This window comes from Pholis gunnellus (genome assembly GCF_910591455.1).
Source record: "Pholis gunnellus genome assembly, chromosome: 17".
Lineage (NCBI taxonomy): Eukaryota > Metazoa > Chordata > Actinopteri > Perciformes > Pholidae > Pholis > Pholis gunnellus.
Window position 1 is genome coordinate 2,298,901 of NC_136544.1, and position 21,193 is coordinate 2,320,093.

Below are 21,193 nucleotides of genomic sequence, written 5' to 3' on the forward strand. Positions count from 1 at the left end.
ATCTGCGACGAGAAGAGGCAGAGCCAAGGTCTGTGTGTCGGTTAGTGTCGGTCAGAGTGTGAGCTTCAGGTTAAAGACAGAGAGATGAGTGTGTTGTGTGGATTCTGTTGTAGGGCGTTGTTGGTGCGTGATTGTTGTGTGAGTGGCCTTATTATTAAATCTCACAATCATGTCATAGAAAGTAAAAACCTTGATCTAGTATCTCATACTGATGACTGCACTGTGGGGGACAAATTAAGATCTGAACTGATTTTGAAAAATGAGGTTGTGAGATTGTGAGACTAGGTATCACTCAGGATTGACAGAAGAGTGAAAGCTGTTATGGCAGCAGACTATAACCAATGGTTTGGTTTGGTCACATAGAGCAGAAACTTTCCATTGCTCAATGCTTACCTTGTTGCGTGAGTTATTACAGGTGAGGTTGGACAGGATGCCAGTTGCGCATGTCAACATGTTGACATCATCTGAGCCCAGCTGGGTGACCAATATCTGCAGCAGACCATCTAATCCATCCTATTCAGAGAGACCAGGGGAGCAAACAGACAGAGAGAGAACAAATCAGTGATAGCCTCACTGCAGTGTTGGAGTGCTGATGCCGCTACACGAAGCTACATATGTAAACGAGACCATCAGCGAGAAGATTGGTCATTTCAATATAGTTCTTAATGCCTGCCATTGGTTCTGATTCCCCCTGACATCAGGCAAAACGATTTGCAGGTTCAGGTTCACCAGGTTCTCCTTCAGCTCAGAATCCAGCAGGGCCCCTGCAGCAGCCAGTCCTTCGTAGACAGACCTGGGTTTTGCTGTTGCCTTCGGCCTGCAGTTGGAAAGCTCCGCACCCGCCGGCAGTGGCTCCTCCTCCCGCCAGGAGCAGGGCTTCGCCTCAGGGCTTCGCCTCAGGGCTTCGCCTCAGGGCTTCGCCTCAGTGCTCCGCCGGTCCCCACTGATCAAGATGGGACCGGGCCAAAGACGAGGTGGTGGTCGGGAGGATCTTTCGCCAGAATGACCTGTATGTCAACTTTGGCGAGAAGGCGGCCGGAGAGAGGCTGCAGCGGGGCAGCAGTGGTTCCAGCAGCTTCAGCACCTGGAACTCACACTACTAGAGTGGGAGTTTCTTGATTCAAAGATGCATTGCAATGTGGATGTGTATGACAGAGCATAATCTGGAGTTTGGCTTCATTTCAGTTTTAGTGCAAGTGTTTACTGCGTTTTGCTGTCATTTACTGTCTGTTTCTCTGCTCTGATCTCTGTGTTTTACCGGAGGCGGAGCTTACACAGTACAGACACTGTGTTCTCAGAGCAAAGAGATGGAGCTCTGCAGTCTGTTAGCGTGTTGCTCTCGCTACCAATATTAGCTGCTCTGTTGTCATCAATGTTGCGCTGAAAAAAATATGTATGCAGACTGAAACTCAACTGCAATGTTGTTCTGTCTAGAGATGCAGTGACACCCACGAGGCTCATATATCCAGTGTAAAATGCCATATGCATTTAGTGCTCTGTCTTAGAGCTGTTATGTAAAAACGTTTAGAATTCAGCACAATTCTAATGTGCTACAGAAGGATTTATGTTTTGTCTTGTAATGTCTATGTACTTTGCTAGGCCAGTGAAGATTCCACGCTGCTGAAAGCTCAGGCTGTATTCCTGCTGGAGGGGAAGGGAGGCACGGGAGAACCAGAACCAGGACTGAGTGGGACAGACTGTGAGAACCCTGCTGCAGTAAATTGAGAGGTTTTCCAAAGGGAGTATGGCAGCGAGGCTGTGGTGTTCATGGAAACGCTACTGCTTTTTGTCCACAGGGGGCACATAACCTGAACTTTGAAGTAATGAGGCATTTGCTCTGACATGCATTTCCACTCTGTCTTAGGAACCAGAATGTTTTGGATCTCTATTAACGGTGTCACCGGGCTGAACATTATCATATTTATGCATTTTTGGTACGTATACGACAATAAAAGTGACCAATATCAATTCTGTCAAATTCTTTATATCATGACGTCACCATCATTAAATAGTGAATGAGACGGGCACCAGAGCAGCTCCTTCCCTGCTGACCAGCTCTCCAGAGTCGGCTGCCGTTCCGCTCTCCGTTTGCTCTAAACTGTCAAACCAGCCAGCTGCTAGATTCTCTGCTGAATCATAAGACTGGGAGAAGCAGGTGAAAAGTCTGGTGGAGAAAGTGCAAGAGTGCGGTGCAATCGTTGCTTTTCTTTTTTTTTCTTTTCTTCATGACAAAAAACTGCAACATACAATCATCGATGCAAAAAAAATGGTTTTCTCTCTTTTCCAACTTTTTTTGGCGGTTTATTCACCCAGTATACAGACAAATTATTCCCTGTCTAATTACTTCTAGTTAACATATCCTGCTCACCAAGGCTGTCCACTTTCCCTGCTTTGTTTCACAATTACAATTGAGCCTCTGTCAATTGCACTTAACTCAACCTTGATATCCAAAGCATTTGGAGAGTGGGCATGGAACACTGTGTTTCTCTACGTGTCGACGACCTCTTTCCTTTTTACCTCCGAAAAAGCAAATGCTTTCCCATTAATAATAAATGAGAAGGCTTATTTTGAGAGATGGTGTTCTCTACCTGTTACTATAGCTGGGAGAATACAATCAATGAAGATGACTAAACGTGTTTCGGTGCTTGCCAGTGTTCTTATCCAAGTCATTTTAATTCAGTTAACCCATGTATAACCTCATTAAATTGGGAAACAAGGTGCCAAGGATTAAAAGTATATTCTCCATAGAGCTTGTGAGGAAGGTGGACTGGGCCTTTCTAGCCGTATTCATTACTACTGGGTATCTAAGATCAAGAAGGTACTTTTTGTACAAATACAAACTTGTGTCTGCTTGAGACTACTATATTCCTCGCAGCCAAAGAAACCCTCTCAGTTTACATAATGTCCTGTCATGCTCTCCACGCTAAATAAAAATGGACTTTTGCTGTTACTATAAGTTGACAAATTCATAAGTTGTGTCTTCCTCTGATTCTTTTGAAAGAAACCAGGTGTCAATAAACTAGCTCAAATGGTCAACCTTTGATCTTCAGATTGGAAGACGTCCCTCTCTACCTCTGAGCAACAGCCATCCGTAAAGAAGAAGTAGTAGCAGTAATATATATATATATTATTATATATTCAATATATACGTACCTGTTTGGTTGCAGCATCTGACAGATTGCGGAGCGTCCACAGACAGTTCTGGATAAGACGTTGACTAGAACCTGTAAGATGTTGGCCCAAAGCCTGCATACCACCTGGACACAGATATAAACAGATGTATATAAACATCGCTTGGTATGTGGCCCTAAGGTTCAAACTATGACGCTCTAGGTACCCGTCTAGCGTGAGTAAGGGTAACGGGTTGGTGATGTAGACATACCAGCCTCTACTATTGCTGGCTTGTTACTAGGACAGACAGACAGCACTTTGAGAACACGACTGGTGGTCCACAGCAGCTTCTCATAGTTATAGTTCCTCGTGATGAACACCAGACCCTCTGGGCCCCCATTGGCTAGGATGATCAGCTGAGAAGAAACAGGAAGTAGGAGGTGTAATTATGTAATAAACAAGTGGACAAAAATGGGATCACCTCCAATGTTATGGTCCTCTCCTCACCTTGCTCTCCTGGTTGCCGTAGGACAGGAGCTGCAGACAATCAGTGGTGATGGCCAGAAACTTGGGGTTACTCTTTTTCAGTAAGGGAACCATCCTCTGCAGGCCATCAGCAAGACGCACCGCCATCTTGGCCCCCTCTTGGTGCAGCAGCAGGTTGTGGAGGGTTGTGATGGCATAAAATAAGACTGATTCTACTGGTGAACTGCATTAGGAAACAGAGGAAGACAGAAGAAATTTAGAAGATTTAGAGATTTCATGAGATTCATTCATTTCAAGGGGTATTAAGTAATCTTTGACCTTTTACTGAGATATATCAGCCACCAATATATCATTTTACACAGGTTTGTAGGACATGAAGTGAAAAGGCTTCTGTATGCTTGCTCACAACACCGCCCTCCATCATTGAGCAGTTGAGAAGGCAGTGAGTGAGTGAGTGAGTGAGTGAGTGAGTGAGACAGAGAGTGAGAGAGTGAGAGAGAGAGAGAGAGTGAGAGAGAGAGAGAGAGAGAGAGAGAGAGAGAGAGCTCTGTTTGAGAACTTGGAAATGTCAGAAATATATTATACCTGTAATTTATCCAATTAAGAAAACATTCCAGTCTTTTAACCCTTTGAACCCTTGGCTGTTTTTGCTCAGTTAACACTTCCTTTACTTACAGGCATTGGGCATTTTCACTACAGCAAGGCAAGTCAAAAGACTCTGAGAGAAAGGGGTGTGATTTGATTAATAGGGTTAATGTACAAATCGTGTTTTAGCTATAGCTAATGCAATGCTGTTTTATTTCAGTAGGACATCTGTAGATGTTCAGTCCTCCACTCTTTGGTGGGTCCAGACTGAAATATCTGTTAGAAGATCTATTTGATTGACTGCCATGACATTTGAGCCAGACATTCATGTTCCGATGAGGTTGAATTGTAATGACTTGAATTCTCTGATTCTCTGAATTAAATTAAATTCTACATTTTATAATGCTACTACTGCCGACAGGGGGCAAGCTGTTATTGGAGCGATTAGTGAGCGGCGGGTCCAGCGGCATTATCAGACCTAAGGTCTGAAGTCACAGTTTGCTGCTTTTCTTATTAATGCTTGTTTTGTTCCGCACAACTATTGTGAAGTTCACAAAGACACTGTAAATGAACAAAAGCACAACTGCTCTCCAGTACGACAGAGACTTCAGTCACCAGCAGCGCTACGAGTGAGAACAGACGTGAGTTAATAATCTAGATAACTTTGATTTGAAAGTGTTCATTTTGAAGTAGATGTGATGTGTGTGAGAGAGATAGAGCAAGACCTGCTGCCTTGTAACTAAGAAAAATAGAACTTGTTTTTCTTTCCACGAAATCTGTCTTTTTGAGTTTATAGAGGAAGAATATATGATGATTGACTTTCGCAGGACACTTTTTTCTCATCCTCCTACCATAACTAAAGGGGAGTCTGTGACTGCATTCCAGCAGTACCATCCACGGTGAGGAGCTGACCTTTGATGACAACACTGATAGAATTTACAAAAAAGCATTTTATTTTATTTATTTTTTTGGACTCCCAGATCCCTGCTGTGGATGTGATGCGGTGATACTGTTACTGCTTTTAAATCCTGTCTTAACGTGTAGCTGATTGAGAACATCATTTTGTAGGAGACAGGGTTGGTTTGTTTGTGTATGTGCTGTATTAATATGTTGTATGGATTGCATTTAGGGCTCTGCTCGGTGGCGTGGTAGCACTGTCACCTCACAGCAAGAGGCCAAGGTTCAATCCTTGGAGTTGTTCTCCCCGTGACAGGTTCTCTTGGGGTCCTCCGTCTTCCTCTTCCCCAATTGATGTCTCTAAATTGCTCGTAGGTGTGAATGTGAGTGTGATTGGTTCTCTCTATTTAGCCCTGTGATAATCTGGCGATCTTTCCAGGATGAGCTCTGCCTTTGGATGAGCTGGGATCGGTTCCAGCCCCCCCGCAACCCTGAACAAGATAATGACGGATGGTTGGAATGCAATTTTCATAGATGTTTGTGCTTAGTGCTGTTATTGGCTGCTCTTTGGAAGCCTTACTCTAAAATGATATGGATGGATGGTTTGCACTTGTGTATACTGTATATACAAATTAGATATGAAAGAGAATGTATTAAGCATCAGACATGTAGAAATACATTCAAAGACAGTTAACAAAATGAGGGAAGAAAAGAGCAGATATGGAAAAATAGGAAATATCTGATAATAATGCCTATTGCCTGTGTCTAACTAGATTACTGTCCAGTACCTAACTGGTGTGTGAGAGTGTGTAGAATCAGGCAGAAGTGAAGAGGGACGGAAAGAGACATGCTGAATATTGATGGCATGAATGGAAGTCACACACCAAACGGGCTGCTCTCTGTGAAGCTCTGTTAGTTCTGATTCTTTATTCACTTTTCTTTCATTTAACTTCTGAATTATCCAAATCAATTATGAGTGTGAAGTATCCTCCTCTGTTAAGCCTCAGTGTAAGAGATTAACTCTGCAGCCCTGCTTGGGGGTTGGAAAGGTCTGCATTTGGTGCTTAAAATCTAAGACACACACTATCAAGTTTGTATACCCCGAAAAGAGATGTTGCCCGCATTGGAATAGGAATTTCTCAAACAAAGATCGCCATCATCTTCCACCCACATGGGAGTTTCCCTCCTGAGGACAGCAAAGAGAAGAGAGGGGGAAAAGCAGGGCTGGAGCCCAGCTCAGACCTGCTATCTGAGCCCTGTTACCTTACTGCTGATGAATGAATACAATTTCCTGATTTGGCTGCTTCAAAATAAAAGCTTTTAAATAACAATAATGGAGGAATTTTCTGCGTTTGGATCCACTTGCTCCTCTTCATGACAGATCGTTTACTGAGACATATTTATACTCCCAAGGACATGATCATCTATTTTCAATTTAATAACAGCATGTTCAGATCGTACGTATTTCTACCTTAGCATGCGGACCAGGGCTGGTATTCCTCCAGACTTGAATATCGCCAACAGGCCCTCCTTTTGGTGTGACAGGCTGTGCAGCACGCTGGCCGCACAACGGGCTGTCTCCATGTCAACTGCCGCCGTCATGGCGCGCACCACGGCTCCCACCATTGTTGGAGATTGCACCAGCACCCGGCGACTGGCCTCTTTACGGGTCAGCTGATTAACTATCATGGCCGCCTTGTTCACCACAATCTAGAGAGTAGAGAAAATAGAATGTGAGTGTGTCTGAAAGCTCATTTAGTGAATTTTCAATTATTCAGTTTGACAGCAACATACCGGATCTTCGTCCGCCAGCAGCTTGGTGAGCTCTGGTACCGCCCTGGTGGCCAGCTCTGCGTCGTCCTGGTAGTTTATCAGGTGAACTATAGCCGTCTTTAGCAGCTGGGAGGGTTCAGCCAGACGTTGTACGTTGCTCTGCTGTGAAGGATCTGATTGGACGGGCATGGCCTCCTCCCCCTCCACCAGAGTCTCTGGGAACATGGCGGCCCTGACACGCTGAGCCCGGGTTAGTGAGTACTGATTGTCTATATCTGTCAAAGGGAGATAGAGAAAGAACATGAGGCCGCCAGTTTGTGTGTGTGTGTGTGTGTGTGTGTGTGTGTGTGTGTGTGTGTGTGTGTGTGTGTGTGTGTGTGTGTGTACAAATAAGCCCCTAAGCGAGCCCCTTGTTGGAGACCCTGGTTACAATCCATCCTTGGTTAATAGAAGGTGACTGATCAGTAGGGTCACTTCAAGCAGCACCATGTTAGCAGCTCGGTAAACCTGCGGCTTTGAGCTAAGTGCTAATGTCAGCATGCTACATAATATACACTCAGCATAACATGCAAATATACTGAGTTCATTGCTTTAGCATAGTGACATTTGCTGATTAGCAATACACATAAAGTACAGCTGAGGCTTATCTGAAAGCCATTATTTGTTTATGTATTTGGTTATAAACCAAGTATTGGACAACTGAAACTTGGGAGGTTACCAAAGTCATCCTGAGGGGAACATGAATGTCTATACGTTTTCATGGTTATCCATCCAATAGTTGGAGAGATACTTCACTCTGAACCAAAAATGTTAACCCGAGGGTAGCACAAAAATCCGAGGATCACCACCATTCTTAGAATATATTGGAATTCAATGGCAATCCATTTAATTTGTGTGGAGGTAGTTAAGCCTACATACATTGCCATGCTGCTATTGTTGGTAACACTTTTTCAGTTTCATTTCAAAATAGATATTTGAGGAACCTTCTTCTGGAAACCCACTAATCACTCACCTGATGTGAGTTCCAAACAGTATTTGAACCTTTTGAATGCAGAACTTGATGTAGTTAATTAGGGTGATAAGTATGCATTCATATATTTATGATTTACAAAATGAAGCAGTGAGATAATTGCCAAGATTAACTGAGCAGAATAGAACCATCTGCTGTTGAACCTGAGGATGATTATTGTGTACACCAACTGGGTGGTAAAATGTTATTTCCTGTTGAGCCTCAGGTTCTATCATCATTAGAGATATTTTGTAGTCATGCCTGACATCCCTTTTTAGGCTGCATTCAGATTCATCAATATAGGCCTAACCTGACAAAACAAATGTTGCAGCCTGTAACCTCAATGACTTTTAGACTTTTCCTAGCTTCAAGGACATCTCTGTCCTTGAAACTGTGAACTTGGCCGTGGAACCCGCAGCGGAGTTTACAGATCTGCTGTTGATGAAAATCATGTCACCGTGTATAGGTCAAGCTGGTCCTGAAAATCCTGCCAGGGGATGTTCTGAAACAATCATGACCAGGAGACAACCTGGACATCAAACATCAAGTGAAAGATGTGCAGCATTCTGGAGGAAAAGTACAACCTTGCTGCCGAGCACAAACTTTTGGCAAATGCCTGCTTGCTGGACCGTAGATATAATGTGAATCACACCGATGACACGGAGGAGACAAACATAAGCACTCATCAAAGAGATGCTACCACCTGCTGAAGTCACGGACAACCACCTCTGCGTCCAAACATAAGAGAGCTCGAGCAGATAGCGAACTCACGAGATACATACAGACTCCACCCCAGAACATTGTTACCCCTATCAGATCCTCTCTGAAACCAAATAAGGTGAACATGTTCGGTCTGAATCTTATAGACTTTATTCTTTATGCAAAAAGAAGAAATATGTCATTTACATTTTCTTTTACTATATCCGGTGCCTTTGATAACCCTTCTTTATTTCATCAAGACTGTTCCGTTGAAAAGAAACAAAGCTTTCTGAATTAGTGATGGGGGAAACAAAGCTTTCTAAAACACTGAATCCATATGAAGCAACATGTTGTATTCTAAAGGCGGATCACTTTTAATAACAGGCTTGCGCAACGAAATTCAGTTTGCATTCCCATTTTGCTACATAAACAAACTATATTATATATGGAGGGTGGAGGATGAATAGAAAAGTAGCCGTTCTGAAGTCTGGCGGTTCGGCAGCTGATACTTCTGTATCTCTTGCCAGATTGCAGCACAGTGAACATGCTGTGGCTGGGGTGGGTTTTGTCTTTTAGTATTCTTTGTACCCCTCGCAGGTAGCTCTGTAGATTGGTACCAAGGATGTTTTCGGCAGTGTTAATCACCCGCTGTAAAGCCCTTCTGTCCTGCTTTTAATGACGTTGAGCAACAGGTTGTTCAGGGGGAAACAATGACTACAAAGTGTCTAAGAAGAGAAGCAAACAGGGTGCTTTTCAACATGTGTCCTCAATTCCTTTCCTAGAGAAAAAACGAGACATTGTTGTCGGGCCTTAATTTGAGAGAGATGTCAATGAAATATGACGTGTGTCACAACTGCATTGCCAATCAACATGACAACATGAAATACAGAAAATGTGTGCTGAATGCAAGAGAATGTACTTATTGATATAATAATTTGACGTCAGCAGCTGTGCCTCTTTCATGCTGAATAAAATTCCGCTAAGGATACAATGGTGTTTCCTAGAGGTGCATTTAAGGGATTGGAAGATCCTCCATGATGGCAGTGGTGGAAATGTAGTATGTTGCCTCACCAGCAAGTATGTTGGATTCAACAATGACGGATAAGAGGCACAGCAAAGCCTTGATATGATGGATAATCCCACCGGGACTTAAATCTGAATCAAAATTCAGAGCAACCAATTTGTAAACTTGTATGGGAATCTGTTCAGTTCCCATGTGAGGAGAAATATTCCTTTTCCTTACAGCACAATTTCTAATAGTACTACAAACTGAACAGTATTGCATAGAAAATGGTGTGGTTGGCCAGATAAAACATGTTTGTTGGGACAGAACCTGCATCTTCACTCCAAGAAAAAGTAAACCTGTTGTTCCGTACTAGGGTATAAAAAGCCTTTTTACTGTCCTGCAAGATGCCTGAGGTCAACCCCGCCCAACACCTCTGGAATGAAATGGAACACAAACTGCAATAACAAGATAATTAATAGTAAAAATTCATTTAAACATTTAAAACACTAAAGTATCGATAAAAGGGATAAAAGGGTTGACATGTGCAAAATTACTGGTGTGGTTCTATTAAGACAAGTTCTATTAGAATATCTATAATTGAATTCTTATAAAACGCACCATCATTTTATTTTACATCTGGTCTATATGTATCACAATCCGTTTGCATGCATGTAAAATGTACTTGATTTAGTGCCTAATAGCTTCAGTAAAAGTTCCCCATTCCAAACATCAAGTTAATGTGTTGCAGCTTGATAGTGAAAGCTTTAAAAAACAAAACGGAGAGCTGAGAAAGGACATTTGGTGATTGAGGAGGCAATTTATAAATACATATTTTTAAAGTGTCAAGCACAGCTTGGAATAAACGGTCCTGCTGGCGAACAAAGACATTTCAAACACAAAGGAAAAAAGGTGATAATTCAGTCCAAAACATCATATATTGTTGTGAGATTATCTTTTAGGTTGACGCATTATTTTCTTTGTGTGTCAGGTAATCGACTGGAAGCAGAGTGTAACATAATGCAGCACTGACATGGAAATGCTCATTAATTGCATGTAAAACAGGATAAACATGATCTTTTTTATGGTTGCCGTATATTGGCAGTGTGTAGATATGACTGGACCACCATAATGCAGCTTTAAGCACATTAACTATAAGGAGCTTATACTTCTCAAGTGTTATATTTTCTACAGGCTTAACATATTAAGTTACACCAGGCAGCAATTGGTTTCAGATCATCTCGATACACTTTCAAAATAAAGACCACCAAAAGGAAATCTCTTCAAAAACATACAATATCATCACATGATAATGCCGGTGTGAGCAAGACCCAATACCAACTTCACATTATGGTTTTCCCAACATGCATGTTTGCTCTCTATTGTCCTCTGGGTTTGATCATATGAGGGAGTTTAATAGCTTCTGTTCCCCTAGCGCAATCTCTCATTCAGCATTTCTCTCAGCAGTCACTAAAAGAGTGAATGTGTTACTGGAGTGTATCTATAATCTAAGTAAATGACTACTTACTACAGCACTTTTTAATAGAATTGTCCCAAGTAATATTTAAGAAGTGACACTTGAATAATGTATTAACATATAAAAAACTGCTTCTCCCTCGAAATATCACTAATGTGGCAGTATGCATAACACATAATTGTTTCTCTGTTTAAGTAATACAAAATGACCATTGACCATCAACTGACGTGCTACCGTAAGCGTATTGTCTCACTTCCAGTTGCCAGCGTATCTGGTTTTTTCTGATAGCATATTTTCGCAGCTCCAGCTAAACCCAGTTAATTGTGTGACAGTCTTCATTGCAAGCGACTAATTGCTGTATATTTAAACTTCTGCCAGTTGTGTTTAAGCCCTCAGCTCTCGCTCTCCTTCGCAACGTCTCGATAAATCCAACAGCTGTTTACACATTATTCAGTTCTGCTAATGTTAGCTACCGTTCTTTAGCTTCTTTAGCTTTGTCACTAGGACAAACAGACGGTCTCACATCACCCCCATAGTCCGATCTCTTCACTGGCTCCCTGTAGCATTTAGGATCCACTTTAATTAAATTCTCACCCTCACTTACAGAGCACAACACGGTCAGGCTCCTACATATGTGACTGAACTACTTCACCCATATTCACCCGCCCGCGCTCTCAGATCGAACATGTTAGGTTATCTGTCTGTCCAACACACTCGCCTTAAGACCCGTGGTGACCGAGCCTTTGAGGCAGTAGCACCAAGGCTGTGGAATGCTCTGCCTTCGCTAAGTTTCACTGATTCCGTGAATTCTTTCCAGAATCAGCTCAAGACACACCTGTTCAGACTGGCGTTTGTTCAGTGGTGGGCCGTCAGGGCCAGCAAGGCCTTCTCTGCTGGCTTAAACAGAATCACAAAGCTATAGCTATTTTATAATTTAATACTTTTTCTTAAATACACTACATGTATTATAATTTATAACAATATTTTTCCCATTATCTTATTTTCTCATTGTCACCGCTTCAAGAACCTCCTCAATGTTGCCTCTGGTCATCCCTGCTGAGAGAATGGGGTCGGGATGGCGGCGATGATGCTGACAATATCTCACCAGTGTCCGGTACATAAGCCTCCCGCAGAAGCTCACCACCACCATCACTTCACCTCGACTTCCATCTTGTGATGACTACTGCAGTGGGGTGTGTTGGGCTACCAATGACCCCCATCCCGCTTCCACCCAGGGCAGTGAGCTGTCTCCACCATGCTTTTTAAACCCCGACTCACCCAGCCCAAGCGGCTTTAGTTTTGCCCCCTCTACCAGACATCTGGCAGTGTCAAGCATCTTGGCAGCAGCCACTGAAGACGATAGCCCCGCTATGGACTTCCTCAGGGTGCAGGGTCGCAAGGAGACATCCTGGCATTCCCTTTCTCGAAGATGGCCTCTCGGCCCACCTGCTTCCATAGTAAGACGGCTGGTCAGACAGCCAATACCTCCTTAGCTGTGTGACAGTGAGACCCTGAGATGAATGGATTGAGCTGAGCACAGGGAGGGCAACGCGCCCCTGGGGTGGACACTTTGCACATGTGGCTGTCACACACCACCGTGATGTTTGCTACAGCTTTCGAACCTATTGTGTGTTGAGATATCTCTTCTCCAGCTTTGATTTACCCATGTCGGTCTCTCGTGAGCTATCCTTCTATTTATAGAATGTCTGGCGGCTCTGAGGTCTGAGCCAGTATATTGCAGCGTTTTACCTGCTGTCCCAAAGCTCTTCCCTTACCCTCTGACATAGTTTTAGGAAAAGTGGTGACGCGACTGAGTGTTAATTGTATGGATGGACAGGAATCTGAGATTGGGTTATTTTCTCTAGCTCTACAGCATTCCTGCTACGTTCAAGGGCATCAGAAGTGGATGGATTACCCCTCGGCAGAATTGCTACAGAAACAGGCTGTCTGCAGACATCAAGTTTTGTCGGATTGTTCAGACCCGCATTGGATCTTTGCATTCTAAAACCATTGCATTGCCTGCAAGATGTTCTGAATGTTAACCATCAAGCAGTTACAATAACTGGTTCAGCTGGGTGATTGGTTCACCACTGTCTACTTAAAGGTTCATACTTTCAGATCGAGGTGGCTTCAAAACAGGAGCCTGCGAGTACACAGACTTTTGTTCGGCTACGCCCTGGCCCCCCGCACCTTCTGCAGATGTGTGCTCCAGCAGCTGTGAGAGTAAGTCATGAGAGTCTTCTTTTATCTCTAAGACCTCATCGTCATGGCTAAATCTAGAGAATGGGTCATGTTCCACACAGCCCAGTTGATCTTACAACTAATTAAGTTGGGGTTCATGTTCAACAGGAACACCAACAAGTTGGGGCGACTGTGGCTAAGTGGAGAGCAGGGTCGTGCTTCAATCAGAGGATCGGCGGTTCGATCCGCAGCTGTGTGCCTTCGGTGTGTGAATGTGATAGTCTGATAGGCAGGTGGCATGGTAGCCCCTTCCATCAGTGCGTGAATGGGTGGATGATGACAAGTAGTGTGAAAGCGCTTTGAGTGGTCGGAAAGACTAGAAACAGTCCATTTACATTTACAAGTAGAGTTTCTGGGGATTATGCCTGACATATGCAGGCCGCGGGCCCCTCTGTTGGATCACAGATGGATGCCGCAGTCTGGAACAGCTGCAGTGTTTAACGTTTATGGCGTTGATCGACATTACCGGGTAAGCAGAAGTGGATCTGTTTGCTCACCGACACGGCACTCACTTAGGCTATGCTAAAGTAATGCTCTTGGTTGGAGGAGAGTATTACCCATACAGTCCATTAGAGGGCTCCGTCTGTGCTTATAGCTTACAACATCTTAACGTTTCCACCATTGTGGCAGTTTACTAGGGAAGGAAAGTACCACCTAAGACAGATCTGGGTGGGACGTCAATGGGAGATTAGGAATAAAATTGAAATAAGTGTACATCATGCATGGAATACAGCTGCTTTGCTTTTATTTTGAAGGAGACTGTTGCTGTTTCTTTCTCATTTCACGTACGTTAGTACGTTGGTGAATGTGTGCGAGCAGCAGCGTCACAGCAATGTGTTGGTGAACTGAGTTTACAGGAGATGTGAGTTAGCTGTTAACCCCTTAAAAAATGTCAGCCTATGTTAAAAAAAGAAAGATTGACACAGAGTGTAGAGTTTTTAACAAAACATGGACTTCTAAGTATTTATTTACTGAAGTCAAAGGTAAAGTTGTGCTTAGTTTGTGGAGAACAGATCATAGTGTTTAAGGATTACAATTTCAATCTCCATTACGAGACGAAACGCACGAGAAATACTAAAACTTAACTGATGCAGAGCAGCACGGACATCTGAGGCTGTGCTAGCTGCTGCTAAAGCAACATGCTCAGAAGATGGTGGTTCTCTTTGGATCTCCCTACACATGTGAACAAACATTCTCCTTGATGAAGTTTAACAAATCCAGATCCAGATCCTCTCTCTCTCTGACGATCACCTGTCAGCTTCACATCTCACCTCACACATTCAACCTGACTTCAGAGCACTCGTTCAAGCCCAACACAGACTAGAGTTCTCCACCGAATGGAAAAACAGAAAATGAGGTAATTGGACTACAAACAATAGTAATAAAAGTACTAATTTTGCAGAATCATGATCCCTGTCAGTGTTTTAATTATCATTAATTATATATGAATATTACATTTGCATTTGTTTGGATCATTATTCCTACTGCAGATCTTTAAGGTGGAGCTCATTTGAACTCCTTTGTACTCTGTTGTTCAGTTTGGGTAGTTAGGAATGGTTTGAAAAATGATAATGGTCAAAGTAACTAGTAACTAAAGCTGCCAGACAAATGTAGTGGAGTAAAAAGTACAATATTTCCCTCTGAGATGTAGTGGAGTGGAAGTACAAAGTTGAATAAAATGGAAATACTCAAGTAAAGTACCTTGAATTTGTACTTAAGTACAGCACTTAAGCAAATAGACTTAGTTACATTCCACCACTGATCATAATATTCACTCTTACCACTCGCAGCTTATCAAAACCATAAAATGTACTGCTTTATATAAAGAGGTGGAATAACAGTCCCTGTTTCTCATGTGGCCCCTTGGAAAAAATAATTGCCCACCCCTGACCTAAGATGTGACAATTATGGCCCATAGCTTTTACAGCCCACATATTACGGTTTACATTCAGTTGACGTTTTTTTATCTACACCATGCATAATATATTTGTATTTTGCATATGCATTTGCTTTGAAAGTGCCAGCACCACTGTGTCAACTGAGCCTGAAACAGCCAGCTGTCTCAACTAACAGCCCAAGTGGGAGAGTTCATTTGTAAGGCAACGTGTTTGTCAGGGCTTATTTCCTACAGGAGACTTTTTTATTTCTTCCCATGAGTGTCAGGTGATTGGTGAGAAGCAGAGTGTAACCGAGTGAATGAGGATAGAACAACGTTTCTTCCTATTTACTGTGATAGATTATCTCACACCGTGGAAGTTGGTGTTATATTAAAGACAGATGAATGTCAGAAAAATTGCTTCTTCTGATGGAGCAAAACAAGTAATCTTACCTGCATTTACTCACAACAAGCTAAAGGTGTTCACTATGTTAGATAATGATCAATATTTCAAACACATCTTAAATAAACACTGGATCAAATGAATATATTCATACAAATCCATTTGTGTTGTGTCTGGGAAATCGTCTGTCAGACAGATTGATGAACAAAAATAATAAAACATTAATGTACAGGCAAATGGACTTATAGTGTCGACAACATATGATGTCAAAACAGTTCATTTATTCTAGCAAAAAACTTGAGCCATGAATACAGAAGAAAGAGCAACATAGATGCACAACAATACAGACTACGCATCTGATGATGAACAGAGAGGAAGAATGTGATGATGAAACTCTGTGCTAGCAAAAGAACCAAAGATAAAGGGAGAGAAGAAAGAAGAAATGATCAAATCAAATCAAATAAACCAAATGATTATTGTCCTCTCTCAGATAAAGTACTGTATAAAGTCTCACCTGTGGGGCTCTCTAGTCCACCAGCCGCTGTGTTCCCTCCTCCCACAGTGGTGGCAGTAGCAGGGACAGTGGTTGTACTGGTTGCAGTGCTACCAATGTACTTCTTACAGCCGCTGTACTCAGTGCTGCTCTCGTCGTCCAGGACTGTGGTGGCTCCTGATTGGATTCCAGAGTCTGAGGCGTAGTAGGTCTGCTGCCATTCTGCCACCTTCACCACGCTGTCCGCCTCGCTCACTGCAGGCACAGTACAGAATGAACGACATCATAACAATACAACACAGTCAATTCATATGACCAAAATGACACATATAATGAGTAGTAATAGCAGCTGAAACATTAATAATACCAGAAATAATATTAGACAATGGCCACTAATAATAACAGCAGTAGTGGATATAATAGAGTGTTGATGATAATAAAAGCAGTAAAAGTAACAGTCATAGTAATAGAAATGTGACTAATAGTAATGATATTGAACCAAAGGCAAAAACACACCTTTTTTTTGCTTGCTGTTTGTTTTTGTATTTTACTTTTGATTAGATATATTATGCTCGTAGCTACCTGGTCGGCTTTTAAATACAATAGCCTCAAGGCTGAACACCTCCTGTTTCAAGTATAGTGAGGACAACACTAAAGTTGAGCAGCCTTCTACACTGTTTATGTATTTTTCTAATGTTTGTCAGGGTACTAGGACATTCAGTAAGAATATTATGGGGCGTCAAAACCAGATATGTCTGTAAAATAGCTATATCTACTTAAACCACACAAAAATGACAAACTGTCAGAAAACTGCCGATGCAAATGAGTGCCAAAGAAACCATATGGTGTCTGTAGGGTCATGAGGATTTCTACTTTCAAACTCGTTATTGTTTATCAGAGTTGTGTGAGGATCAATCAGGTGCCGCAGCATCAACACCCTCAGTCAGCCAAAAGATGGGCCGCTCAACCAATCACTATCACCTTCACTTAACACAGTGGGCAGTTTGGGAGTAAATGAACATTGAACGTTTTACATTTGTGACTGTGTTTATGTGCTGGAGATGTAAACAGCAGACATCAGCAGACAGAAAAGAGCTGGCTGCCGTGGTGACAGAGCACTTACTTTGCATGGACATCATCTCCACCCACTGGTACCACTGCCTTCACTGACCTCTGACCTGCGGAGCAAGAGGGGACACATTAGGTTTGCAAACAGGATTGCTTACAAGATTCAACTAATCCTCTCTGCAGGATTAAGGCTTTAATCACCATATTCTGCAAAGCATGTTAAGGAATTAGTTAGTCTCACATTCCTCCGAAATACACCACTGCACAGTTCATCAGAGGGGTCAGTCAGAGGAACATTTGCTTTTGCATGGATCAAACTTATGAGCCTTCAGTCACAGCCTATCAGTACTGGCGCCCCCCCAAGGGTGTGTGCTCTCCTTACTGCTCTTCTCCCTCTAGACCAACGACTGCACCTCAGAGGACCCGTCTGTTAAACTCCTGAAGTTCGCAGACGACACGACGGTCATCGGCCTCATCAGGGACGGTGACGAGTCTGCGTACAGACGGGAGGTTGAACAGCTGGTCCTCTGGTGTGGTCAGAACAACCTGGAGCTGAACAAGCTCAAAACTGTGGAGATGACAGTGGACTTCAGGAGGAGCCCCCCCAACACTGAACATACTCAACAACACTGTGTCTGCTGTGGAGACCTTCAGGTTTCTGGGATCCACAATCTCCCAGGACCTGAAGTGGACCTCCAACATCGACACCATCAGGAAAGATCACTGCAGACCCTCCACACCCTGGACACAAGCTGTTCCAACTCCTCCCCTCTGGTAGGCGCTAGAGAGCTCTGTACGCCAAAACCACCAGACACAGGAACAGCTTGTTTCTGCTGGCCGTCACTCTGATGAACACTTAATCAGACATACTGCACTATTATCTCTGTTTGCACTATTACCTTAATTCCATTGACACTGTTGTTGCATTGTTGCATAGAGTTATGTTCAATTTATACAGTATATACACACTTTTGAATATATATTTATATCGTACATAGTCGTTAAATGTTTATTCTTACATCTTTCCTGTTTATTGTAAATTCTGTGTATGTACGTAAAGAGCAACGAAAAAACTGAGTCAAATTCCTTGTATGCGTAAGCGTACATGGCCAATAAAGCTGATTCTGATTCTGATGTCCACCACATCTCTAATGAGTCCACATTCATGTTGGTGATCTTTTCATTCTTCTCAAAGTACACGTTTGTTTTTTTTACTGAATACCATTTTCATTAGTATAGGTTGTAAACACCCTCTCTGCATTTATTGCTGATGTGATAAGAAATCATTTCTTTCCATAAAGCCAAAAACTGCCTGGGGAGCAGCAGCAAGATACACAAATGTCAATGTTGTGAAGCATGTAAAACTCCAGAGAGCACCTTTATCTAACTCCCAGAGGCCATGGCTGGTGAAAGGTCACAGTGTCTCATCTTCCCTGCCAGGAGCCCTTCACAGACCCAACTGCCTGCTGGGAATTCACACTAACGCTCAGATAAAGATGAAGTGTTTGTGCTTATGAGAATGCACATGAGATATTGCTACACTCAAGTACAGCACATCCACCAGTCAAGCTCAGATCAAGATCAGATCAAGATGGGTTGGTACACGTCAGTCCGCTGTAGACCGACATGTTACCAGGAGAAGCCAGGGTCATGGTCTTTCTGATGACGGCAGCTTGTCTGCTGTTAACACGTGACATGAGTCAGTATAATGTACATGAGATGTACATTATACTGAACGGGTATAACATGTATGGGGTTAGTTGACTCATGACTTTTTTTTGGAGACATCAAACCAGTGATTAAACGATTTAAAATACAAATCAGTCTTGACACAATCAAACATAACATTAACAGCTCAACATTCGTCGTGTCCAGATTTTATATTATCTCTCTTTCAGTAAAATGTTAATATTCTGTCTACCATTTCAAACACGAACAGCAGCTTAATTTAGAAGGAATCTTTTTTGAATTTTTTAATACTTAACAAAAGAAGTTATATATGCACTGGCCAGTGGTACTGGAGCAAGATTTTACAAGACAAATGTACATATTATGTATAAACCTAATACCTACCTTGTATTTTTAGCTGATTGATTAGTATTTTCGTATTGGCAGTAGGTATTGAAGAACAATATTTTAGCTACAGCCACAGCGGTTCAATTTTACCCAATTTACCTATTTCTAGTTTAAATTTCTCCGGCTGCTAATCCCAAAAATATTCAAGACAGCTGAATCATTACTAACAAAACACGTTTTTTGTGCACAAAATGGGAATGACATGACAATAAATGCTTACTGCTCTTGTATACAGTTGTGGTCCTGGTCTCATCAAAAAAGTAACTCTTTCAAACATTGTACTATCAAAAAGTCAGAATTTATCCAAATGATTACAAACTCACAACTTTGCCCCAGAGGGCTTTACAATCTGTACACATACAACATCCTCTGTCCCTAGACCCTCACATCAGAACAGGAAAAACTCCTCCAAAAAAAACCTTTATCAGCAAAAAGAAAGAAACCTCAGTGAGAGCAGCAGAGCCCTCCCACCAGGATGTACACAAGTGCAACAGATGTCATGTGACAGGCTGGTCTCATCCAGTGTCCGTAGCTATACCTACAAAAAAGAATGCGCGGTAATTCGTAGATATCCCCAAAAATCATTTTGTATGTTATCCATGTATTACTGAACAAGGAAGTATAAAAACAGCAAATATTTGATTTATTTGTCGCGTACCTTGCGTACCTCAGTAACAGCGCTTCTGTAGTTATCTGAACTCAAACCACGATCTTTTCCTAAACCTAACTAAGTTGTTTTGTTGCCTAAACCGAATTGAGTTGCTCCCTGTGAAGACAAATGTTTATTTTGAAATGACTGTATGCATGTAATGAGTGGAAATTACCACATGTTGCTGGCTTTGTATGTGTGTGTGTGTGAAATGTACACCCCCCCCTCCCTTCACTCATCACCACATCCAGCTCAGGAAAGGCTCAGCATTACACCAGTGGACAGTGTAAAGTGCGTGTGTTTGCTCGGTAGCTTTAATGTGTCTTCATATCTCCCCAGTGTCGTGGATGTACCTTATCTAAAAACACCATCGGTCCACATAAAATCAATACTCTCAATTACAACACATGCTGTGCCTGTGGGACACAGCAGCAGCTGCCTTCAACAGTATAAATACAGCTGATTCAATTAACACTGACCTCTTTTGTTTAATCAATAGAAGTAGGCTGCAGAAAGAAAGCTACTCATTAGCAACGATGATGACAGCAGCTGTTTTGATGACTACTGATATGAACCTACACCAGGAAAAAGGTTGAGCCCAATTACCTCCACATATTTTCATTCTAGCTAGTTCCTGAAGATTTCTGAATCAGTTTTCTCGCAATTTGAGAATACCTCATTTCCTTTGGACAGCATCAGATTACATCCATCTCTGACCAAAATGTCTTCACTTCATTTTCCATGAAATTGTCATAGTTAGAAAATGACCTGTTAACTTGAGTACACCGTAAAGTTTTATTATGTGGGTTTTACTTGATAATCTGTCAAGTGGACAGCAACTAACATCACTGGTTTTTGACAGTAGTACAGTTAAACTTTAAATTAATATATAGAATATGTCTGTTTAGCAGGATGGATGTGTTGGCAGATGTGTCAATTTACATCCATGTCTGTCCAAAAAAATGAATTCCTTTATCATATTAGACATTTGTGTGAAATGGTCATAATTACCATGTGAAATATTGAGTTATGGTCAAAATGTGCCTTGTGAGGTTACAATAACATTGACCTTTGACCTCCAAAATCTAATCAGTTCATCTTTGAGTCCAAGGGGATGTTTGTGCCAAATTTGAAGAAATTCCCTTCAGGATTTCCTGAAATATCGGCTTTACGAGAATGCGATGTACCGACGGACAGACAACCGAGGCATAAAAAAAAAGCGTTTCTGGAGAAAATGTCCCTGGACCTCACTTTCACAACTATAAGCTGTACTTGCATTCACAAAACCTTTAATGTTTCTTCCAAGCACCTTCCTCTTCACCTAATTTAAACAGCCAACCTTCCATA

General features: G+C 42.2%; 1 protein-coding gene across 1 annotated transcript in view; it reads right to left on the minus strand.

Annotated features, from left to right (window-relative positions):
• The window catches only part of LOC306708985 (junction plakoglobin-like), a gene marked incomplete at its 5' end in the record, with an annotated part of 35,627 nt that extends 18,435 nt beyond the window's left edge, over positions 1 to 17,192 (minus strand). Inside the window, 8 exons of the mRNA XM_079176978.1 lie at positions 394 to 513; positions 3,154 to 3,257; positions 3,383 to 3,527; positions 3,619 to 3,820; positions 6,551 to 6,789; positions 6,874 to 7,127; positions 16,075 to 16,308; positions 17,177 to 17,192. Of these exons, the coding sequence (XP_079033104.1) occupies positions 394 to 513; positions 3,154 to 3,257; positions 3,383 to 3,527; positions 3,619 to 3,820; positions 6,551 to 6,789; positions 6,874 to 7,127; positions 16,075 to 16,308; positions 17,177 to 17,192 (1,314 nt within the window). The remainder of the gene's footprint in view (positions 1 to 393; positions 514 to 3,153; positions 3,258 to 3,382; positions 3,528 to 3,618; positions 3,821 to 6,550; positions 6,790 to 6,873; positions 7,128 to 16,074; positions 16,309 to 17,176) is intronic.
• Positions 17,193 to 21,193: the final 4,001 nt, after the last annotated feature.